A 25257-nucleotide genomic window follows, 5' to 3' on the forward strand; every position below is an offset into this window, starting at 1 on the left:
AGTATGGGAGAGCAATCCTGAAGCCATTTTGACTCTCCCAATGACGTCAAATATTCCTCTGCAGTAAGGGAGGCAGATAGGGAAAGCCTTCCCATTGTCTTTTCCCTTGCAAATCCTGTCTTAAGGGCATATTTGTGTATGAATAGGGTGAGCCTGTGACCTGGACTCAGGAACTAAAGTATTGACCATCACAAAAAGAATGGCCAGGTAATGCAACCAGTGACCATTATGTGGTATCCTGGAAGGATTTCTGCTGGAGACTGCCTCCTTCTGTGATGTATGTATGAAGGTTTTTTTGGGGAGGGGGGTCTTGGGCTACAGGGTGGGCAATTTCAAAAGTCTATATAAGGGCTTGCGCCCCATTGTTCTGGGACCCTCCTGCCTCCTGCAGGTGGTTGTGAGCACCCTGTTGCAACAGTTCCTTGAATAACAATCAGGCTTAGTAGCTGCTTTGCTTCTCAAATATACTCTGGTTGGCCTCTGTTATTTTCTCCTACTGATAGGGAACACACTTAAGGACTCTATATGGGCTCTGGAATACCCAATAAGGGAAAGGGAGCAGTTTTTCTTATATATATATATATATATTTATAAAATATTTATTGAGATTATGCAAAAAATTACACATAAAGAGAAAACAAACAAAAACTAACAAACACAAGCTAGCAAAAAAGTTAACAAAAAAGCAACCTGGAAAGAAGGAAAAAAGAAAAGAAAAAAAATGATACAAAATACAAAAAACAGATAACTAAGAAATAGGAAAAAGAAGAAGGAAAAAATATTTAAAAAAAGAATAAATCTATTTTTCAGTATCTTTAAGCTCATTTGCTTATTTCCTTGACCTCCTCACACCTCCCCTTTTGTATTCCCGTTTTCAAAGTCTTTTCAGCAAATCCTTACCCTCTTTCATTTATCTTTACTCTGTATCTTAACCTCTTATAACTATATATTTTCATCCATATAACTATCTATATTTACCTATTCTTATTAACCTTATTACCAAAACCACTTCTTTTCAGTCCAACATCATTTTAACATTCGTTAATTTTACAGTATTTCTTATAACAGTGGTTTGCCTTTGGGAAGGGGAGCAGGCAGGATTTCCACCAAGGCTGCAGCAGGCGATGATTTATACTTCCCTGCATGATGGTCCTGGTGCCTTGTGGGCACAGTGACTATTAATAATTTAAAAACCATTTCCAGGTGCTGGAAAGGTAACCTCGGAGTGATCACTGCAAAGCGGGTGTTCCCGAGCATGGGAAATTGCGCTGGCTGAAAAGCTGACACATAATTATGGATTTTGAAGGGGGATTGGCTAATCCTCATGCATTTGACTCTATATGGCTCCCATTCTTATACAGTGGTACCTCGGGTTAAGAACTTAATTCGTTCCGGAGGTCCGTTCTTAACCTGAAACTGTTCTTAACCTGAAGCACCACTTTAGCTAATGGGGCCTCCCACTGCCGCCTTCCCTTCACTCCCCTGCCCTTCCTCTTCTCTTTCTTTTTTTCTTTTTTGTGTTTCCTTTCTTGGTCTCCCCTTTTTTGAAACATTAAGAAAAAGATAAAGAGAGAAAAGTGTATTATGAAAACCTCAGCAAGTTAAAAGTGATGTTGTATAATTTCTTTATTAGTATTTATAAAATGTTAAAATTGGTTAAATGTAATGATTTGAGGTTGCAACTACTTTGTTCCCCCCCTTGTTATTGTTGAACTCTAAATAAAGTTTTATTCTGTTAAAAAAAGAGAGAACCGAATCAACTGGAGAACGAATGCCCCACAAAATACCCTGGGTTTCAATTCTGGTAGACACGGATGTTAAGTCTGGGTGACAATCCAGATTGCCTGAAATAGGTTCAGTGGCAATTAGCCCAAGGAAGGCCTTGCAGCTGAGCTGGCAAGTCAGGTGTGAGTTCAAGCCAGGTTTTTCAGGTAGGGTTGCCAACTAACCAGCAGGGGGGGGCTGGGGGGGGGGAGTCCCAGTCTGCTCCTGTGCCCTTAACAGCAGACCTGATACCTGCAAAATTTGGCACTGGAAGCTTTTCACAGCATGGAGAGAAACATGATCGCTGGTGAACCTCTACACATCAGGCTTCTGCAATGAAGGCACAGCTTGAAAGTTGTCAGCCCTGCTCCCCAAATGCTAACCCACTTTTACTTTTCTCTGCGCCCCACGGCACTTCCAGTCCTACCTGGGCTGAGTCCAGTGCTGGCTTGGGTTGTGTTCATCACATAGCCATCTGGCTCAAAGCAGAAATCACTCAGTCCCTGAAGGGAAAGGGGAAGAAACAAATGTCTCTTTGACTGCAGTCAGTCGCTAGCAGGATCTAAGCAAAAATGTGTGACTGCAGAAGGTGGAGTCCAGCACCTTTGACAGCCTTGGGTCACTCTGATAGGCATCACAACAGAAGGCTCAAAGCTGGGATGGTGGGGGCGGCAGCTTTGATCCGCAGGGCGTGGGAGAATGTAGAGGGTTCAAATAGAGATTTTTTTTTCCGGGGGTGGGGGACTTTGAAAGGAAATAAATAATGATCTGGGCACTGTCCCTGCCAAATGTATTAACAGAAAACAACAACAGCCCCAAACTCACCACAGCAGCTGCTGTCTCCAGCCCCATGGAGCCCCAGCTCAGGATGAGGACTAGGAAACTCATGACAGTCATTCTGTAGGCAGGAAAGAGAGAGGAAGGCACTCAAAAGGGCAGTGGCGTAGCGTGGGGGGTGCAGGGGGGGCCGGCCGCACCGGGCGCAACATCTGGGGGTTAGGGTTAGGAGGCGCAAATCCATGGGTTAGGGGGCACAAATTACTTGCCTTGCCCCGGGTGCTGACAACCCACGCTACTCCACTGCAAATGGGCACTGACGGTGGTGCAGTCTGGGCAGGACTTTGGGGCAGAAGCAATGGCCTGGCTCAGCTAAATGAATATGAAGCATACCCTCTAACGTGTACCAGTGCAAAACCGGGTTGCTTTCTTCCGGGGCTGTGCTCCCATGTGAGTCATTTGACCCACGTGAGAGCCACTATCTTGCATGAGACGCATGTCCGGCCGCGATCTCACACGTTTTTGGATCCCAAGTTATTGTGTGTTTGGGGGCACCATGTTCTTGCATGAGAGCGCAGCCCACCCCCCATGGGATGTCCTGATGTAATTGGGACAGTTGATGGATGTGACCCATCCAAGCTGGCTCACCTGATTTGGAATTAAGTGAAGGAGGACCATCTAGAGAGCGAAGCGGGGCATGGGATTCTAAGACCAGAATCTAACATGACATCACTATATCATGGGGCACTGAGGGGGCTGATGGGAGTTGTAGTCCAAAATGTCTTGAGAGCACCAGGTTGGCCAAGGCTAGTGCAGATGCAATCTGGTGTGAGCACGCTGCCTAATTACCATGAATGGGGATATTGCAATGGTTTTGCTTCAAAGGGCTGCTCGATTAGGATTTGACAAACAAATACTAATAGTCCTTGATAAGTTTGGATGGTGTACGGGAAACCCGGCTGCAGGAGTGCCTGGTGCGAATGCTTGGGAGACCAGGAGTGAGCAAGAGGGCTTAGAAATGGTGAAGACATCGATGCAGGAGGTGGGAAAGAGGTGTGGAATGGTGGCAGGGCCTTTTTGGTGGTGGGATTTGGTCTCATACATGGAGGGGCCACATCGGTATTGCCAGATTGTACCACTGGGCAGCGGGGAGGGGAGGACACTGACAAAGGCTGCAATGAGAAGGAAAGCGGGGGTGTTGCCATTGTTAAATAATCAAGTCCTGGGCCAGGGAAAGCATCCGGGTTGCAAGGTCTCTATGGGGTTCTGATAGAATCATAGCATCGCAGAGTTGAAAGGGCCCATGTGGGTCCATAGCTGTCAACTTTTCCCTTTTCTTGCAAGGAATTCTATTTGGAATTTCCCTTTAAAAAGGGGAAACGTTGACAGCTATGCGTGGGTCATCTAGTCCAACCCACTGCAATACATTAATCTTTCGCCCAACGTAGGGCTTGAACCCACGACCCTGAGATTAAGAGTCTCATGCTCTGCCAACTGAGCTACCCCAGCTGTGAGGTCTGCAACCTCCTTTGCCTCTCCACTCGGGCTCTTCTGGGATATTGGCGAATGAAGTGAGTATTGCAAGCAGATCCCTCTCATCTAAAGGATCTTGCAGCGCTGCCTTTTGGAATGTCTCACTACCCAGTTCGTGTGCATTTCTGCATGGCAAATCTTTACATTTTGATATTAAACATCCCCCTGTCCCCCGAGGGAGGGCCATACAGCTTGAAACCCACTGATGTTTCGTTTCAAATGGGCAATTCCTCAGTGCATCTCTGTTGGGTGCGTTTGAGACATGAGTAGGCAAACTAAGGCCCGGGGGCAGGATCCGGCCCAATTGCCTTCTAAATCCAGCCCACGGACGGTTCAGGAATCAGTGTATTTACATGAGTAGAATGTGTCCTTTTATTTAAAATGCATCTCTGGGTTATTTGTGGGGCACAGGAATTCATTCATTCCCCACCCCCACCCCCACCCCCAAATACAGTCCAGCCCCCCACAAGGTCTGAGGGACAGTGGACCGGCCCCCTGCTGAAAAAGTTTGCGGACCCCTGGTTTAAGACGTAAAACGCCTTGTAGATTTGCTTCCTTGTCTCCTCCCCCCCCCTTGCTCCCTCTCCCCTCTTCTCAGTTGCCACCTCCCAACACCAGCAGCTCCCGGATGTGCCCGCCAGATGGCGCACTCACACGATTACCAGCCACTTGATCTGCTTCGCCAGCCCCAGCAAGGTGAAGAGACAGATGATGAGGTCCAGCAGCAGCAGCAGAATGTAGGCCAGCCACCTGGGGTGCCAGAGAGCGAGAGATGGGAGTGAGGATGACGCACTCGGCCCGCTTCTTCCACCTCCGACCCTTCTGCCCACCTCTTGCCACTGCCAGGTTGCTCCCCCCACTCCACCCCGGGACTGCAGAGTTGTAGGCAGCCGACTCTGGCCTCTGCCATCAGCCAAGGGGCAGGGGCTCCTTGGATTCTGCCCTTCTGTCCTACCAAGCCTCCCAGGCAGTGGTGCAGTGTGTTAAGTCCTGAAATTCACATGCTCTTCATGGCACCAAGCAGCAAAAATGGGTTTTTTACCAACGCAGGCATCATGGCAAAACACTCCCCACGTTTCCTTTCCACATCCTATACCTCCTACTTTGCTGAACATCCAGGCCGATTAGAAGACTTAATAATATAATAATAATAATAATAATAATAATAAATAATAAATTTTATTTATATCCCGCCCTCCCCAGCCGAAGCTGGGCTCAGGGCAGCTAACAACAATCAAAATGGTCCAACATTCTAAAACATTCATTATAAAATTAATTAAATCAAATTAAAATCAAATTAATGGCAACCATCAAGCAAAATTTTGTGCAGATTGCCAGAGGAGGGGGTCAGGCTGCGCCCTGACCAAAGGCCTGGTGGAACAGCTCTGTCTTGCAGGCCCTGCGGAAGGATGTCAGGTCCTGCAGGGCCCTAGTCTCTTGTGACAGAGCGTTCCACCAGATTGGAGCCGCGGCCGAGAAAGCCCTGGCTCTAGTTGAGGCCAACCTAACCTCTCTGTGGCCTGGGATCTTTAGGATGTTTTTATTTGCAGACCGTAAATTTCTCTGTGGGACATACCAGGAGAGGCGGTCCCGTAGGTACGAGGGTCCTAGGCCGTATAGGGCTTTAAAGGTTAAAACCAGCTTTAAAGGTTAAAAGCTTTCTCACTGTTTTGCAGGCATAGGCAAACTTGGCCCTCCAGATGTTTTGGGACTACAACTCCCATCATCCCTAGCTAACAGGAGCAGTGGGCAAGGATGATAGGAGTTGTAGTCCCCAAAACATCTGGAGGGCCGAGTTTGCCCATGCCTGCTGTTTTGTGACATTTTTGTTGGTCATCATAAAGCAGCGGTTGGTTCTCAAACTATTTCCCCCCCCCCTCTGGATCATGCTTTCAGAATAAAAATTTGTTCGCGCCCCACCGATTTATTTTTTTAAATTGATAAGAAATACTTTGGAAAACAAAAAGAAAACAATCCCTAGCGGTGCTTGATTTATAACACAGGACACAACTGCTTTATAATACGGTCATGGGGACATCCAGCAAGTATAAAACAAGGCAGCTACACATAAGAACATGGATCATTCCCAAACACTTGACGTTCATGCTCTCATCCTGAAAAGATATCTATCTATATTCTGCAAATAATAATAATAATTTTTTACTATACCACACTGAAATGTCTAAACGTTTATGAGATTGCCCTCAAATCTTTCTGACACACTTGCCATCTTCTCCCGCTGCACCCTCTGAGAACCACCATCATAAAGGGACTTTGGGGTTTCCCACCCACCCACCTGCAAATCATGAGTGGCAGTTCAGCCCATAGTCTTACAGACTAATGTAAACCTACTTTGTTCTCTACTTAGCTTATTCGGGGCCCCTCTGCAGTGGCGTAGCGTGGGTTGTCAGCACCCGGGGCAAGGCAAGTAATTTGCGCCCCCTAACCCATGGATTTGTGCCCCCTAACCCTAACCCCCAGATGTTGCGCCCGGTGCAGCCGGCCCCCCCTGCACCCCCCACGCTACGCCACTGCCCCTCTGGACTGGTGTTTTATTACAGGTGTGTTCGAGAACATGTTATTGACACAACAATAGTGTGTTCAAGGCAGGTTCGCTCTGTATTTATTAAATTGTTCTGCTGTGCTTCCCCAATCCTATCACATGGTGGCTAATTCAGAAGGGCCAGAACAATTGCGGTCCACAAAGGTTCTAGGATTTCAGCAGGAAGTACTGTAATGGGATGTGCACTGATGGGAGATGTGGATTATGTTAGGTTACAAAGGCCTATAGACAGCTGGTGTTCTTACTGTTGATAAGATTCTCGAGGTTGTTGTTTTGTTAGGGAATGCATGAATGCTGTGTTGAACTCTGTACTTATTCCAAGTCGCCTAAAGAGTGTTTTTGTACTATGCTCCCTGGAGTACACTTTTTCTCATCATATATCCATTTCTACAGAAACCCTGTCTTTCTGTCAGCACTAACACCCACCATCATTCTTCCAGCATTCCCCAGTGCAAAAAAGGTAAAGGTAAAGGACCTCTGGACGATTAAGTCCAGTCAAAGGCGTCTATGGGGTTGTGGTGCTCATCTCGCTTTCAGGCCGAGGGAGCCGGCGTTTGTCCACAGACAGCTTTCTGGGTCATGTGGCCAGCATGACTAAACCGGTTCTGGCGCAACGGAAGCCAGAGCACATGGAAATGCTGTTTTCCTTCCCACCACAGTGGTACCTATTTATCTACTTGCACTGGTGTGCTTTTGAACTGTTAGGTTGCCAGGAGCTGGCACAGAGCAATGGGAGCTCACCCTGTTGCATGGATTCGAACCAACAACCTTCTGATTGGCAAGCTCAAGAAGCTCAGTGGTTTAGACCACAGCGCCACCCGCGTCCTCAGTGCATGCTCTTCTTCAGCACCCCAAATCTCACCTGTAATCTTCCAGGTAGCCGATTTGTTCTGCTAGGATGCTGGGCGTGCTGCGTGCCTCGCCCCAGAAAGGGATGCCATCCAGCGTTTGCGCTACTGCCTCTGCCTGGCGGCGTGTGTTCCGCACCACGGCCACCAGCTCAGTTCGTGGTGACAGCGTCTCCTCCAGCTGGGTCAGCTCCCCACGTACGGTCGCCGAAAGCAGCTCCACCGTCTCAGACACCTGTGGGTAGAAAAGAGGAGAGTCGCAAAGCGAGGTGTAGGCAAGGAGGAGAAGCCATATGTGCCACATGGCATCGTGTGGCGTGCAGGGCCTTGGCACAGATTCGTACACCAGACGCCCGTGGCAAACGCGACGCATTGTGTCCCATGTGCGCCTGTTAACACCGGACCCGAGTGCCAAGCTGCGCTTCGAGAACAGGCTGTCCTTACACCAGCGACAGAATGACTTAACCACAGGGTTAGTCCTGGAGATTGGCTCCCATCTTGCCAGCACTGCAGAACCTTTTCTGCGCTATAGTGGGGGTTGGCGGGGTCAGGCTCTGTGACCTGGATTATGCAAATCAAACATATTTGCTGAGATGTGTTCATTTCCTTCTTCGCACAGCCAAAGGGAAGAGGACATTTGAAAGTTTATCAATGGCTATGAGGTGCAATATGGAGGAACGCCTTTCTGCATTCAGAGGCGAGACTTCCACTGGTTGCATCACACCAAGGGGGCCATTCGGTGAGCAGCGAAGACAGAGCGTTGCATTAGACTGACTCGCACCCTTGGCTTGCCAGACGCCATGACCTTGCCTTCCACATAGTGGGAGGGAATCCAGTGTCATGCTGTTCCAATGTTTTTTCAGTGCCTGTATTTTTGCTTACCCAGTAGAACCACCTCCTAACCCCGCACACCATTCTGGGGGTTCTCACAACCTCCCAGAGCCGATCTGAGGCATGTGTGTGTGTGTCAGTGTGCAGGGAGAAGGGGAGGGAAAGCCATGCTGTGCCAGACAAAGTCCTTGTGTGGGCTTCCAGTAGCAGGATGAGTTTGTTCAATCTGAACCAGTAAGTTTCCCCACACCTGGTGGAGGCTGTTCTATTAGGGCCAATGGGCTAGTGCCCCACCAACGTCATCTCAGCCAGCCCCCACTGCCTGCCTTCTTCCTCAAAAGCAGCCCATAGGCTGGCGGACTGGCTGCCGCCCTTCCTGTTCCTCACTCTCCGTTCTGTCATTGTTGAACTTAACAGGAAGGAGGATGAGTTGGCTCTGCCTGTCCTTGGCCCTGGCACCACCTACTGTTGGCCTCCCTGCCTTCTGCCCAACCAGTCCCAATAGACACTACCCATCACTGCCTGTGCCACACATGCCATTCTCATTCCACTCACCTGCATCACCAATATGCTACAGGTGTTCACCTTTAACACCAAGCGCACTAGGCCTGCCCTTCCAATTTCCCTACAGGCTCTGCTGCTGACCTCTCTGCATGCAGAGCAGGTAGATCTGAAGTGGGATCTTTTCACATATTGGGCTGGATGTGCTTAGATATCTCCTATGCAAACTGGAGCCCTGATCGTTCAGTGTTCTGGTTCATCTGTAGGATTGTAAGTGGGTAATAGCTGAATACTGAGAAATCTCCCCTTTGGACTTTCTATTCAGGGTGCTAAGATTCCGTGGTGTGGCCAGAAAGGACAGGGCTGGCTTGCACACCGCGATTCTTCCCTACACTCGCTCTGATAACGTGTGGAGGTGAATGCCTAGACACGGCTTAGCGCTTGCGGCAATCTTAGCCACCGTGTTAGGGGCACTTGCAACATGTCCGACGCATGCTGTGCACATGTCCCTGGAGGGAAGAGGCATGAGTCAAATACCAGTGATCTAGCCATGGGTTGCTTACAGCCAATTTCAACCTACAGTTCCTCTCTGTAAGTGGAGCACAGATTAAAAGCGTATTCGGGGTAACTGACCATATAAACCAGTGCATGGGGTTTCCCCGCTCATTCGCTCACGCACTCACCAGAGCATCGATGGAGCTTAGTGTGTGGTTGGTGTTCAGCAGCGAGTATGTGACCTGGTACACCCCATCGTTGGTCTCGCTGTTTCCATAGAAACCGATGCCAATCCCAGCACTGTGTTGGGGGTGGAGAGAGGCAGAGAAATGGATCAGCATGCATGCAGGGTTTGCAGCTGGCATAACCCCGTTCCCAAAACAAGGGGAGGGTGTCCCTTAAATCCTGCCTGGCCCCGTATCTGTGCTGCTTGTGCCTGTTTATACCGGGATATAAGAAGCAGAAAGTCCCAGATGAGGCCCATCACCCATCGAGTGCAGCATCCCATTCTCACAGTCTCCAAGCAGATGTCTATGGGGACTTGAACGCAGGTCCTGCACAGCCCCCCAACACTATGTAACATGGAGCTAGACTGGCCACGTGTCCTACTTCACAGAGGACAGTTCTCTATGTGAAGTACAGAGCCCAGTTTAAAGAAGAACAGCCCTAAGGAGGCGAATGCGGGAAGGGCCCTTGAAGCTGGCCGTCAACAGTTAAGCACCTGTCAGAAGAGGCTCCAAACAGCTCCTCCGTCTCAATAGTTTCCCACACTCTTTGATTCAGAGCTTGCGCACTAAACTGAAAATGCAGAAAGCAGGTGTTTCGCCTGCTTCACCTATGCTATATTCCGGCTCCAAAGAGGTGTTGATCATTGCACAGTCTTTGAATGGGGGCCTGCTGCAGGGCTTCTCTCGGACCCAGAGAAGGGAGGGAGAGGGCAGTCTGGAATCCTAGGACCCAGCTGACAGCGCACTGAACACAACATAGCAGGAGGCGAAGGTGGGGCTTTCCAAAGCAGGCTGTCGCTCCCTCCCTTTTGCAATCGCTTGCAACGTAGCCTCACCATCCCGTGCAAGGCCCACCACTGCCATGATCTGTGGCGAGGGTGGGCAAGGACGGGCAAGGGAACCCAGCGGACATGTGTGGATGGTAACAGGCACCTGTGGACTGGGGGGGGGGGCTCAGCAGGTGCATATTGGATGTGCACTCATCCAGCCCGTGTTTGCAAACGGCTGTGTAGCCGTGCTCCTGAGGAACCCACGGCAGGAAGAAGGAGGGATCCTCCTGCAGGCACAATGGAGGGAATCTTTGTGAAAGAAAGAAAGAAAGAAAGAAAGAAAGAAAGAAAGAAAGAAAGAAAGAAAGAAAGAAGGAGTTGCATCAGGAGAAGTGCTAGTGCAGACAGGAAGAGCAGGAAGGGACGAGCACAAAGATGCATTGGGGGAGCAGCATCAAGCCAGGGAGGAAAACGTCTAAGCTCCTTATGGCAACTGGCTGCGGATTGGGAAGGGATTTGCGCAGAGAGGGAACAAGTGAGTGTGAAAGGAACGGTGCACAAGAGAGACTCCGTTATCTCCCCCCCCCCTCTCTTTCCTCGTCCTGGATTGGGCCACCTATCTGCGCCTGGCTCCTGACAACCGCGTTTGCCCACCCCCTGGCTCGCTTCTTAACTGTAATTATGAGCATGCCGGGTGGGTAATTACAGTCTTTCTGGTAATGACACAGGCGTGCGCAGAACAGCTGCAACCAAAATGTATGGGGATTAGCACAAGAGGGACCCAAAATACCGGTGGTTCTTCCTTCAGTCAGAACTGCCCTTCTCCGCACATTCATCCACCTGAGCCACAATCTGAGGGGCAGCTCGCCTCAGTTCATGGACGGCTAGGTTTTGTTCTTTCCCCGCCCTAGGCTAGGGGTTTCTTGTTTGTTTGTATTTTAGTATTTTATCCAGGTTTCCCAGGATTATGTGCAGGATTGGTGATGAATCAGACTAGATGAATGCACAAATCCTGCTCTTCTTCCTTTTATCTCTCACAACCTGCCTCTCTTTCCACCTGCTGCTCGACCCCAACATCCTTAAGGTAAAGGTAAAGGGACCCCTGACCATTAGGTCCAGCCGTGGCTGACTCTGGGGTTGTGTGCTCATCTCGCTTTATTGGCCGAGGAAGCCGGCGTACAGCTTCCGGGTCATGTGGCCAGCATGACTAAGCCGCTGCTGGCGAACCAGAGCAGCACACGGAAATGCCGTTTACCTTCCCGCCGGAGCGGTACCTATTTATCTACTTGCACTTTGTGACTCCCTTTTAAATATTTGAAGACAACTGTTATACAATGCCTCTTAAAGGTTACTTCTTCAGCCTAGACATACCTGCCTTCCACCTTTCCTCATAGCACCCTCTTTGTCTTCTAGACACATCCCACTGTTTCTATATCCTTCCTAAAATGGGCTACACATTTTAGGTACTCCAGGCGAGGCCTGACCAAAGCTGACTAGAGGGGCTCCATCATTACCCCTTGCAATCACAACAGTATATGGCTGTGTTATGCCTTTAAACCACCTTTGAAGCATATCCTTCCACTCAAAAGAATTCTGGGCCCTGTAGTTTATCCCTCATGGCGTTGCAATTCCCAGAAACCCTTAGCAAACTACAGTGACCAGTATTCTTTGAAGGAAACAATGTGCTTCAAATGTGCTTTCAAGGTCTAGTGTGTACATGTTGATGCCACCCAGAATTGCATTTATCCTTTTAGCTGCTGTACCGTTGTTACATCAGTGTTTGAATTATGAGAGAGGGGGAATGATAGGCATGTTCTTTGTATCCCCTCCCCAAATTTGGCCAGATCATTGGTTCCTCATAACCCTACTGAAAATAGTAGCAAAAGGGGCTTTTTGCAATAGGAAAGAGGGAGATAGGTCAGGCCTGTCCTCCCTTTGAGTCAACATTGAGTTACGCTTTGTGGGCTGAGTGGGAATCAATCCTTTTCAGGGAAGATCACTCTGACAGGAGTTTGGCTCCACACTCAACTCACTCAAGCAACTTCTCAACTAGTCACCTCATCTGTCTGAGTGTCCAGTCCCTTACTTCCATTCCTGGCCAGCTCTGAGGATCCAAGGCTGGCATCGGGGCCGTGATCCTACCTTTGCGCGGGGCACCCAAGGAGGTTGTGGGCATGCCCGCGAGGGAAATCTCAGTTGGCATGCCCGGCCTGAGCTCTCCCCCAAATCCTGGAGCCAGCAGTGCATTCACAGATCCACCTGCTTCACACCCCAGCCCCCAGCCATTCTTCCTTTCTCTCTCCCTTCATTCACCCCTCCATTCACGTACCCACCCTACTCTCACACAGGTCTTTGCCCACCCCCATCTTTGCCTCTTTCAGTCACACCAGGCCCTCTCTTTCTCTTTCTCCCTAAATCTCATTTCTATGGCAACCACCTCCTTCCTCTCCTCGCCTTGCAGGGCGGGGGAGGGGCAGCACCATTCTCATGATAATAGAGCTTTTTCATTAGATGGGAGGCAGTTCCCAGGCTGAAGGGTGAGGGGATAAAAAAACCAAAAAACTATGGTGGGGGGCGGGAGAGTGTTCCTGGCTCCAATCCCACCCCCTCCGCAGACCCTCTCTATCTACCCCTCTCTTCCCAAAGGAGTCGGGAGTCTTGGTTCCCACCCTACCCTTCCCTAAACTCTCCAGAGCACATTCCAGTGGGACAAGAAAAAAGAATCTTGATATCTGGGCCTCAAGAGTCTCAAAATCTCCACGTCTTGGAGATTGGTCAACTACCTGCTCTGGAGAGGTTTGCACTCCCTCTGATGGAGCAACTTTGCAGCTTAGGGGGACTCCCTGATCCATCTTTGTCACTGGAGGCTCAAATGAACTCTGTGGCTAGGAGAGCCAGCTTTGGTTGCGGCACAAGCTGTGACCATTCTTGGACCAGGATAGCCTGATGACAGTGGTCCATGCATGGGTAACCTCTCAGCTTGATTACTGAATGGTGCTTTCTGTAAGGCTGCCCTTGTCTCTGGTCTGGAAGCTGCAGCCAGTGCGGGAATGCAGCACCCAGATGGCTCAAACTTGAGCCCAAAACATCTTAATGTTGACACCGGGAAAGGTCCCGGAACAGATCAACAGTCTGTCTGTGAGCACGTAGAAGAGGATGCTGTGATTACGAAGACCCAGCATGGGTTTCTCAAATACAAGTCATGCTAGACAAGCCTCTCTCATTTCAGGGGAATGCTTCAGTAAAGCTTTTGACCATGGTGTTGTTATTTGTTTGGGGCGTTAAGCTGTAGGCCGTCTCCTCTGATGCCAGGATCCAGCAAATTTTAAAAGCTAATCAAGCCATCTAATTCCTGGAAGAGCCAAGCTAACTTCCTGGTGAGGTGATGGGGGATTAAAGACGAAACCATGAATGCAAATGTTACCTTTATACAGGAGGCAAGTTTACACCCAACCACACCCCTACCTGTCTTCCATCGAGGCAACCAAGAGGCATGGTCTGGGTTCAAGGTCAATGTTCTAACCCAGCAAAACCCTCAAGGAGGGTATGAACCAGGATCCAGCAAGTGTTAAAAGCTAATCAAGCCATCTAATTCCTGGAAGAGCCAAGCTAACTTCCTGGTGAGATGATGGGGGATTAAAGACGAAACCATGAATGCAAATGTTACCTTTATACAGGAGGCAAGTTTACACCCACCCACACCCCTACCTGTCTTCCATCGAGGCAACCAAGAGGCATGGTCTGGGTTCAAGGTCAATGTTCTAACCCAGCAAAACCCTCAAGGAGGGTATGAACTAGGGCTGGTGAGGGGTGTAGCCTGTAGGGGGAAGAGTCTGGCTTCGGGAGAGCTCCAAGAGTCGGATAGAGAGGGCTGAATTTGCCCCCCACCCCCGGTCAGAGGTTCCCACCACAATTCTGGATGGATAGCATAGATAGATAGCTCCATTGGGGTTTGGTGGTGAGATTGTTCTGCCTTTGGGACAGTGATGCTCGCTAGATGCCTTTTTGATTTGTAGTTGCTGCTGGTGCCTTACTCTGTTCTCCCAAACCACTCATCTCCTCCTCCTGACCCTCGGCCCTCTTCCTGTTTCCGTCCAGTAGAACTCTCTCCCACTCCAGAGGACCCAGTCAGTCGTCTTGGCACTTCATTTGGATGAGCAAATGACCATTTACTGCTCCAGGCGGGTTCCCGTGCAGAGGACGGGTGGCATCTGGCTGCTGGAGCCCCCGCGCCTATCCGTCTGGAAGGGTTATTTCTCCCTGGGCTGGATGAATAAAGGTCCTCATGCTAAAAATATCTCCTAGCCACCCACTCTTTCGATGCTCTCCAAAGAGCAAAGGGATCGCATAGGTTACCCATTCGCGCAGTGTGGGGTGAGACGGACAGTTCTGTGAAATGTAGTCTTAGTTCAGAGATAGCAGGGATTGAATGTGGCGGAGAAATTAAGCTTAGGCTGTCTCTGCAACCACAGCCTTAAACTGGTTTTTTCCCCTCTCTCTTCGCCTCAGGGCTGGAACAAGTTCTCTTGCAGCTCTATGATTCTGTTTTTGGATGCTTAAAAATCTGTGCTGCAAAGTGAATTGGAAGACCAGCATAGAGGGGCAAGAGGAGATGGGTTTCCTAAGGCTATCCCACTTACACTTTTTTTTTTAATGCTAGAAACTTCCCTCCCCACAAGTTGCTGCTGCTGTTGTTGTTTGGTTGTTATTGTTGTTTTACCCCTGTATTGAGAAAAGATGCAGGTATCCCAAACTTTTTCTGAGCGGGGTAAAAGTAGCTGGAAAAGGAGAGACTTTTCGTCTTCAGGAATCAGTCTTGTGCTTCAAATTGCAGCCTCGGCAGCTTTGTTGTATTTAAAACAAAAACAACAAAAACAAATAACGGGAAATATAAGATCACAGGAATGTTGTTGTTGTTGTTTGCTGTTGTTCTGCCCATCTGACTGGGTTGCTCTAGCCACTTTGGGTGGCTACCAACAAAATATAAAAAACCATAAGGTAAAGGGACCTCTGACCATTAGGTCCAGTCGTGGCCAACTCTGGGGTTGCGGCGCTCATCTCGCTTTACTGGCCGAGGGAGCTGGTTGCCAGCATGACTAAGCCACTTCCGGCAAACCAGAGCAGTGCACGGAAACACCGTTTCCCTTCCTGCCGGAGCGGTACCTATTTATCTACTTGCATTTTGATGTGCTTTCGAACTGCTAAGTTGGCAGGAGCAGGGACCGAGCAACGGGAGCTCACCCTGTCGCGGGGATTCGAACCGCCGACCTTCTGATCGGCAAGTCCTAGGCTCTGTGGTTTAACCCACAGCGCCACCCGCGTCCCATTAAAAACCATAAAATGAAACAATTAACAACAACAACAACAACAAGCTGCCTTAAACTGAGTCAGGCCATTGCTCTATCTAGCTCATTATTTCCTATACTGACTGGCAGAAGCTCTCTGGGGTTTCAGTCCAAGGTCTCTCCCAGCCAGTGGCGTAGCGTGGGGGGTGCCAGGGGTGCCGACCGCACCGGGCGCAACATCTGGGGGGGGCGCGAGTCCAGAGGGAAGGGACAAGTTCCTTCCTCCGCCGGGCTCCCCGCCGCCACCGCCAGCCTTGCGCCCTAGCGCGCGCGCCCCCCGCCGTCGCTGTGGCTGCGCTCCGCTCACTGCTCGCAGGAGGAGCAGCCGCTGCAGCAGCGCCGACGCTGCCACCGACGCCTGGCCGGGCACGGGCAGCCTCTGCACCCTGCCACCGCCGCCATCCCCTCGGCCCAGCCACAGGCGGCGGCTGCTTCTGCCTCCATCCTCCTCCGGGCAAGCAGCGTTGTTTGCGCGGCAACTCGCAGGTTAGGGGTTGGGGGGGGCGCAAATTACTTGCCTTGCCCCGGGTTAGGGGGCGCAAATTACTTGCGTTGCCCCGGGTGCTGACAACTCACGCTACGCCGCTGCTCCCAGCCCCATCTGCAGGTGCCTGGGATGGAAACCTAGGACATTCAAGGCGCAAAGCAGATGTCCTAATGCTGAGCTACAGTCCTCCCCCAACATGTTCTAAAGCTACACAGAATGTACAGTTCTGTCTTCAGTGAACTCTGGGAACAATCAGTGTTGGCCCAAGACACGTTTCTGCTTGACGCAGAGCTCAGGTGCCCCCCTACTGCCAACACTTTTTAAAAGTCTTGCTGCTCCACTCGGAACCAACCTCTGAATTCACCTGCAACCCCACATATGATATAATGCAGGCATAGGCAAACTCGGCCCTCCAGATGTTTTTGGGACTACAACTCCCATCACCCCTGACCACTGGTCCTGTTAGCTAGGGATGATGGGAGTTGTAGTCCCAAAACATCTGGAGGGCCGAGTTTGCCTATGCCTGGTGTAATGTGAAGCAGGTCACTTGCCCTGTTTCATGGCAGGGCTGCATCTTGACAATGGAAAGGTCAGGGAGAAGCATCTGCAGTAAGACAGTCCCTAGCGCTCTCACCAACCCGCAACTCCCAGCACTCCTTTCTGGAAGCTGCCATAGTTAAACGGGTATAAAAGAGATGTCTGCAGTGTAAACATGTCCCCTAGGAAATGCTAAGGAGACTGCTTGAGTGCCCAAGAAAGAGTAAGAAACATTCGGGGTGAGGAGCTAGTAATATTCTAGCAATAGGAAAGTGTAATGTTCTAAACATTGTAGCCTAACATGTGAGATAAGGAACCCGAGGCCATGGCCATATTACCAAATAGGCAGAGCAGGCACCGGTCTATGGGCCCCACAACTTTTAGGGGGCCCGTGACAACGGATCAAAATAATATTGATTTGATCTTGAAAGAAAATTACAACCAAGTATTAGGAGATAATTTGCAAGGGCTCCCCTCCACCCAGATTCTGACTGCCTAGGGACCTCCACAGGGTTTATGATGGTGGACTCCAACTCCCATCAGCCCCAACCAGCATGGCCAGGGGTCTGGGATGATGGGAGTTGGAGTCCAGCACCATCTAGAAATCCACCAGTTTGCAAATCCTGTTCTAACAAGCACTAATGTGCTAATTAGAAGCAGGGTACTACAAATATGTCCTACACAGGGATCTCTAAACATAGGATTAAAATCCTCTGCAGCTTTCTAGAAAGGGGGGGAGGCGAGCAAACGGAACCAGCATGTGTTACTTCTGATTACAGGCCAATTATAATCCACTAACTAATTGCGCTTTGAATGACAAGAATGAAACAGATACTGCTTCATCAAGAGGGAATTACTAACCATGTAGTTATGCTTCTCCACAAGGAACTAGTAATAATCATAGAAACCCCACAATGAGGGGGATGGTAATGGAGGAAAAATTCATGGAAGATAAGGCTATCAATGGCAGCTAGGCATAATGGCTATGTGTGGCCTCCAGCATCAGAGACACCCTGCGCCTGAACACCAGTTTCTGGGGATCACAAATGCGAGAGCACTATTGCATGTTTCCTGCTTTCCCTGGGCATCCCATGGGCCACTGTGAGAATGGAATGTTAGGCCTGATTCGAGTAGCGCCCCTCCTATGTCCTCATCTAGAAAGGGCGTAGTAAGTTCTGGTTAGAACTGCCTACTAACGTAGTAATTGCATTCAGGCAAGTTCTAGCAATAACCTAGCAACGAAAAGGTTCTAGTAACAAGAGACGAACAATTTTTTAACAGCAAAGGAGTTCGTTACAGAGAACACTGCAATGTTGATCTGTTTCTGTTGCTACTTGTACAGGCATCGAGCGTCGTCGCTACGCAAAGTACTAAGGATCTACTATATAATCTGCTAATGAGAGGGAATCCGTCATGTTTCGGTAACAAATTTGAGCTAGTACAAAGTGCTGCGGCTGGTTTTGACCAGAGCCAGTTATTTGGATGAAGCAGTTCTGGGCTTATGGCAGCTTCACAAGCTAGCAGTCTGTTTCCAAGCACAATTCAAAGTGCAGATTGCAGCCTTTATAGCTCTAAATCAAGGCATTGGGAACCACAGGCCCTGAGGCCAGACTCCTTTCTAGGCCATACATATCACCGGCCCAGCTTTGCACCCTCCTCAACTTGTTTTTTGCCTGGCTGGACTGTGTCCTTGACCTTTGATAATGCTCTTTTCTTTTTTGGTATGTATGGAGTGTTAATTTTGGACTGCCTTTTGCTGATTGCTGCATATTGTCTTGTTTTGTATTTGTTTTGTTTATAAAACTAATAAAGCATTAAAAAAAAAAGATAATGCCCTTGGTTGCCTGGCTGAAGGATAGGGATCAGGGTGTAAGTGCGTTTGAAAACTAGCCTGCTGTGCAAAGGTAAAATTTGCTTTCATTGCTCTGCCTACATTTGCTCACCACTGGTGGGTGGCCCACAGGAGGTTTCCTAGCAGGGAATGTGGCCCTCAGGCGTACAAGGCTTTCCACCCCTCCTGTAAATGGTTTAAGGGTTGCTCTGCCACCTACAGAAATGCATTCTGTCATCTGTAGTCCAACTGGTTCAACTCTTCCTGCTCAGGGTTCCGTCAACCCATTTCCACCTCCAAACAGGCCCAAGACAGTGCCTCTTAAGTAGACTATATATATGCATGCAGACAAACAAACAAACAAACAAACAAACAAACACACACACACACTTTGCTTTCAGCGGTCTTGGGGTGACTTTGTGTCTAATCTACTGAGAAGAAGAAGAAGAAGAGTTTGGATTTGATATCCCGCTTTATCACTACCCTAAGGAGTCTCAAGGGATGCGGGTGGCGCTGTGGGTAAAAGCCTCAGTGCCTAGGGCTTGCCGATCGAAAGGTCGGCGGTTCGAATCCCCGCAGCGGGGTGCACTCCCGTTGCTCGGTCCCAGCGCCTGCCAACCTAGCAGTTCGAAAGCACCCCCGGGTGCAAGTAGATAAATAGGGACCGCTTACTGGCGGGAAGGTAAACGGCGTTTCCGTGTGTGGCTCTGGTTCGCCAGAGCAGCGATGTCACGCTGGCCACATGACCCAGAAGTGCCTCCAGACAGCGCTGGCCCCCGGCCTCTTAAGTGAGATGGGCGCACAACCCTAGAGTCTGTCAAGACTGGCCCGTACGGGCAGGGGTACCTTTACCTTTACCTTTAAGGAGTCTCAAAGCGGCTAACATTCTCCTTTCCTTTCCTCTGTGAGGTGAGTGGGGCTGAGAGACTTCAGAGAAGTGTGACTGAGCCTGGAAGCAGGCAGTTGGGAGGTATCTAAGGCCCATTTAGAAAAGTCATGTGTCCCTATATTACAGAGGACAGTCCTCTTTAAACTCTACCATCTATTGGAAAGAGTTCTCCATCTGAAAAGCTGTCCGATCCAAATTCAGCTTAAAAAGCCATAAGAAGAGAGCGGCTTTGAAGTTGTCCATCAGCACTTAGCACAGGGGTCAGCAAACTTTTTCAGCAGGGGTCCGGTCCACTGTCCCTCAGAACTTTGGGGGGGGGGGCGGACTATATTTTTTGGGGGAAATGAACGAATTCCTATGCCCCACAAATAACCCAGAGAAACATTTTAAATAAAAAGACACATTCTCCTCATGTAAAAACACACTGATTCCCGAACCGTCCGTGGGCCGCATTTAGAAGGCGATTGGGCTGGATCTGGCCCCTGGGCCTTAGTTTGCCTACCCATGACTTAACACTTGGACAGCAGACTCAACCGCCAACACAGGCCACCTCTTCAAGAGTCGTGCCCACTAGGATGAGGTGCATCGTATTTCTGTTGAAATTATAATAACCACGTCTAAACTAGCACAGATACATCTATATCAGCACATGCAAATCCGATGCAAATCCGATCCCCCATTTTCCCCAGTGATGCATTTTTTGCTTTTTGGCAGTGAATAAATGGCCACCTGATCTCTCCTGGTGTGAGAATAGCACTTTTGACACAGGCCAACCACCCCATAGAACAGGACTACAGCCACAAGGGACAAGCTTGGAAGCAGCATGTTCCATTCCAATTAAAAAAAATGGAAATAATTTCTATGTGAATGTTTTTGAGGTGTGGTATATAGCTAGCATATCTTAGTACAGGCTGCTATTCAGATAGCTCCCGCAGCTTGCTTGCACAACTAACTATCCTAAGATAACCCCTGAACTTACACCAACCTCAAGCAGCTTGTTTACATGTCCAAGAGGAGAATCAGATTCTGAAGTGAGTTAGGGAAAAAAGAAGTTAACAACCCCCAGCCAGCATATGGGCGTCTTAATGCCAATATTACACTCTTCCAATTTATTTTTAAATGAAAAGCGGCCATGGGAAGCTGTCAGTTTCGAGTGGGAAAAACGGCAGCAGAGGGAGGAAGGGTGCTTAACTCTTTCCTCCCCTCTGCTTTTTCAAATCAAAATTACTTCCCCCAATCTGTTTTTCTACCTTGGGAGAGCTTATATATATTTCCTCTGTGGGCTGCAGGCGAATTTGAGTGCAAAAACAATCAGAGGAGAATTGGTTACTCACAGTTTCTCCCCCACTGTTTGTCTGCTCACAGTTGCGGATTCCCATGGCTTTTCATTTTAAAAATAATAACCCAAAATCAGGAGACTTGTTGCGCTCTGCTCCTGTTTAATGTCTAGCTTGGCCTTCCATCACACATCCTTAAGCTAACTGTCCAGGGTTGCTCACACAAGTAACAGAGTTTCTCATCAGCACTGCAAACCCGGCATAACTGAGAAGACACCCTTGCTGTGACCACACACCAGAGTTGAGATGCTTGCTACCCTGGAGAAAACCATTACTTGTGAATGAACCAAGACAGGCGGCACTGTGGTAGTTAGTGCTTGTTCTTCACAATAAACTCCTGAGGGAAAGGACACCACCCTCTTAAGACAACATTCCTTTAATACTTGCATTGGTGGAAGTATTTTGGAAGGAAGAATATCAGCAAGGGCAGCTGTTTTTTTCCTGTCCGGAGAAACAACAGGAAAAACTGCCCTTGTTGAAATTCTTCCTTCCACTACACAACTGTCAAAGGAGCCTCTTCCCTGCATTACACCTGGCAATCTCATAATTAATATCCTCGCCCTGTCTTGAACCCATGACCCCAGGCTGTCGCTCATGACGGTTAAGTAACGTCCCCAGCACGGTGGGGGCCACAAAATGCCATTAGCATAAATGGTGCGGCCTATATGTAAAGCACGGGCCTTTCTTTCAGGCCGAAGCCAGCACTTAGCAACCCCTTAGCAACAGCTTTTGTTCCTCGCGCCATGGGCCGATCCCGAGTCCATTGTTGGGCCTCTGTGCTGTTGGGAGGATTTGGAGCGATTGTGTGGTGGGGCAGGGTCTCTTTAAGCACTCTTCCCCCACGCTCCCCCACCACCCCAATTGGGGCCAAGGACACAGAGGAGCCATTATTCCCGCCATGAATGGGTACAGTCTTGGCATGAATGGGAGCCTTATTTTTTTTGTGGTTGCTGGGCTCGTTCCCAAAGCGGCTGGGAATGAACCCCGATGCGACCCTTGTCAAATCAGGACAGGGATGGGGTGTTCTTGGGAAGAGAAGGTACGGGGAGGGGAGGAAAGGAGCTAGTTTTCCCTAATGAGAAAATGGGGAACATGTATTGGCGCAGATTTGCTCCAGCGTTTGGGTTCCGGTAGAAAGAGGAGAGTGTGTATAGAGACAGAGGAAGCTGCTGCCTTATGCTGGATCCATCTAGGTCAGGATTCTCTGCACTGACTTTAAGATGCCATCCCTGGAGACGTCAGGTATCCTGACAAGAGCTGGTCTGGGGACCCCGAGTAGCCAGCTGCTGAGGAGGGGTGGCACAGTGACAAAAGGGCTGCGTGTTTGGTGTTCTGGAGAGAGGCTGCCTGCCTGCCTTCATTGGCTGAGGGTACAGTGGTACCTCGGGTTAAGAACTTAATTCGTTCCGGAGGTCCGTTCTGAAACTGTTCTTAACCTGAGGTACCACTTTAGCTAATGGGACCTCCTGCTGCCACCGCACTGCCGCCACACGATTTTTGTTCTCATCCTGAAGCAAAGTTCTTAACCTGAGGTACTATTTCTGGCTTAGCGGAGTCTGTAACCTGAAGCGTCTGTAACCCGAGGTACCACTGTACTGGAAACTGCTGCCTGAGACTACACATTTCCAGCTATTTCTGTTCTGCAGCCTAATTCATGCATAACACTAAGCCAAGCTACAGCTTAGTGAGGATGAGGAAGAGTGCTGGTGCACATTTAGAAATAAACATTTGCTCCTCCTCCAGTACTGCTACTGTCACACTACCGGGTGCTAATGGTTTGGCTTGATGTTTGGTCCAAACATGGGCTCCTCGTTTGTTTTCCTCCAAACAAACCACAAACCGTAACTAAGTTTCCTTCTTGGCTTCCTGCTCTCAGTTTGCTTGTGGGAGACAAACCCTGAGCCTAGGTTCAGACTTATCACTAAACCAAACCACAGCTTAGCTCCCAGTAGCTTAGATGGGGCAGAGTGAAGCAGCCACAATTTTCTCTCTATGTTTATTCATTCACACCTAGCCATAGTTTAGCTTTGTATTACATGCAGACCAAGCCAGCGTGTACTACTAATTGTCTGATTATGATCAAGCACCAAAATGTTACAGGGGGAGAGAAACAGCTCTACTGTGTGCAGGCCCATCATCCTCTGTAACATCAAGATGGTTCTATTGTCCTTCGCTTCATCACTGAACTGCCTTTTGATGGCACTAAAGGTAAAAAAAAACATTAACTGGGACTCCCACAGATTTGCCATGGGGAATATTCTAAGAGGCAGAGGTAACGGAGCCCTACAATAGGCCTCATTGTCAATGTGAAAGTTCTAATTAGTTTTGGATCTGCAGAGCGGCTCATTTTTCTGTATCTGCCAAGCTCCTTGAAGTTCATTTTTGAGTGAGAAATCTAGGAATCATAGGGCACTTTTGCTGATCTCACTTGTCTGGGCCAGTCATCCAACAGCCTCTGAACTTAAAAGAACTTGACACTGTCAGTTTAATAAAGGCTTTGTAAATTTTGTGATGTATGTGCTCGTGTGTGTCGTCTAAGGGGAAAAGTCATACCCAACATGTTTCTAGGGGGAGGAGAATGAAAAGATCAAGGACATTCTTGTTGCTAATATTGTAAAGATTGGTTTGGAGACCATGTAGTGCACACAGACATCCGTCTGTCCGTACTGAGTGTTAGTCATTGCATATACGAGAGAGACAGAGACAGAAAGAGAGACAGAGATGCACATCATTGTCAATTTAAAATGAGGAAATGAGGGTGGAGAAAGAATTATAAGCACAAGGATCCTTTTAGTTTAGAGCTTCTAGGTTTGCTGAAGAAGGCTGGGGTCTTGTGGATCAAAAAAGGAGCTTAAAACAGAGGAGGGGAAAGGAAGGAACCATGCTAGAGAAAGGGAACAAGGTCTAAAAGGCTGCAGAAATGGAAGGAAGGGAGAACTGGGAGCCAGGATTTCTTAAAGTTGGATGTTCTGAGAGCCAAACTGACATGCGGCATCATTGAGCAGTGTCCCAACAGCCCCTATTTTGTTTTACTTTTTAAATGATATTTATTGGGAATTTAAAGTTATAGCCCCTACACACACACACACACACACACACACACACACACGAAATTCACCTTAAGGTCTGCCACAGCACCTGACATTTGGTCCCAACTGATCCTATTTATGAGCTTTAGTTGCTATGTGTCCTGCTGTCTGTCCTTGGCAAAGCACCCTATTTATCTTGAACATGTTCCATGTTTTGGGGACATGTCTGAGATGCATATGTACAACGCTGTGGTTGTATGCACATACGTGTACTCTAGTTATGCAGGTTTCAGGGCTCTGATGGTTAAATATCAGAGTGGGGAACAGATGCCTCCCTACTTTGAGCATCCATGCCACATGCAAGTCAAGGCACATACTTGGACGAGAAATGGCAACTGCACTACTTTCTGTTCCATCTGCTGGTGCCTAGTTAGTAAATGCTGCTGAACGTGTTTGAGTTGCTACTTTTCTATAATAAGTACAACCAGATCCATTTGGAGCTTAAACATTCTGCTAAGACATCCTTAAGCTTTCCAAAAAGGAAACCGTCATGATTATTCTACCAGCGCACACCCTCCTTCGGAAACCAGTGTAGAATATGCTATTGCATGGTAAATGAATGAATACAGTGTACAACAAGCAGAGACGGGGTGCTTTCTTTAACAGGGTGTGCTGGTGACAAGCACTCAGGTAGTGACATTTGATGTGGGACTAAGCAAGAACAACAGGAGAACTAGCAGATTCTCCCTTCTTTAAAGGAACCCAAGGGAAAAATGAGATACACAAATGAACAGCTTTATACGCACCATAGGTTTAAAGCATGTTCTTTCCCCCAACCCCTCAAGAAACCTGGGAGCTGTAGTTTACAGCTACTGGGAACTATAGTTCTGCGAAGTGTAAGCTACAGTGCCTAGGATTCTTTGGGTGGGTGGGGGGTGTTTTAAAAGCTTGGTGTGTACACAGATACTGTCACCACTCTTGCTAGGATTCTGGTAGGTTATTCACTTTGGGATTTATTTATTTTTAAGTGAAGCATGTATGTTTAGTCACCTAAATATTAATTGGGTGCCGTTTATTTGCTTGTTTTAAAGCACAGTCGATTTAATCAGTGTGGTGCAGTGGTCAGAGTGCTGGACTAGGACTCATGAAGACCAAGGCTCAGATCACCACTCAGCGATGAAGTTCACTGGGTGACTTTGGGCTACGTCCAGCCTCAGCCTTAACCTACCTCACAGGCTAGTTATGAGGATAAAATTGAGAGCAGGGAGAACTATGCATGCCACGTTGAGCTCCTTGGAGATAAGGTAGGATATAAATATGATAATAAATAAATAAAATTGATAAGGCATTGCAAACCTGCTCCGTGGATGTGGGGGGATGTGTATGAGAAGAGTAGATTTGTGACGTCACAGTACTGGCCAGTAGGTGCTGTTCACAGCCAGCTTTGGCTGCAAATTCACAAAAACGAGAGCGACTCTGTAGAGGTGTTTCAT

The 25257-nt window shown here is 48.7% G+C and overlaps 1 protein-coding gene and 1 long non-coding RNA gene across 3 annotated transcripts in view; one reads left to right on the top strand and one right to left on the bottom strand.

The window, feature by feature from the left end:
• The window catches only part of TTYH1 (tweety family member 1), a 63189-nt gene that overhangs the window by 13176 nt on the left and 24756 nt on the right, over positions 1–25257 (bottom strand). For both annotated transcript variants that reach the window (XM_083471944.1, XM_083471945.1), the window contains exons 3-7: positions 9501–9612; positions 7500–7720; positions 4729–4824; positions 2590–2662; positions 2192–2267 (exon numbers count right to left, since the gene is read on the bottom strand). In XM_083471944.1, the coding sequence (XP_083328070.1) occupies positions 2192–2267; positions 2590–2662; positions 4729–4824; positions 7500–7720; positions 9501–9612 (578 nt within the window). The remainder of the gene's footprint in view (positions 1–2191; positions 2268–2589; positions 2663–4728; positions 4825–7499; positions 7721–9500; positions 9613–25257) is intronic.
• LOC310691872 lies at positions 21196–25126 on the top strand. Its single transcript, XR_014518591.1, has 3 exons — positions 21196–21641; positions 22836–22943; positions 24856–25126. It is a non-coding gene; the product is annotated as an uncharacterized lncRNA (long non-coding RNA).

The sequence above is a fragment of the Podarcis liolepis genome (genome assembly GCF_965112155.1).
Source record: "Podarcis liolepis genome assembly, chromosome: 13".
Classification (NCBI taxonomy): Eukaryota; Metazoa; Chordata; class Lepidosauria; order Squamata; family Lacertidae; genus Podarcis; species Podarcis liolepis.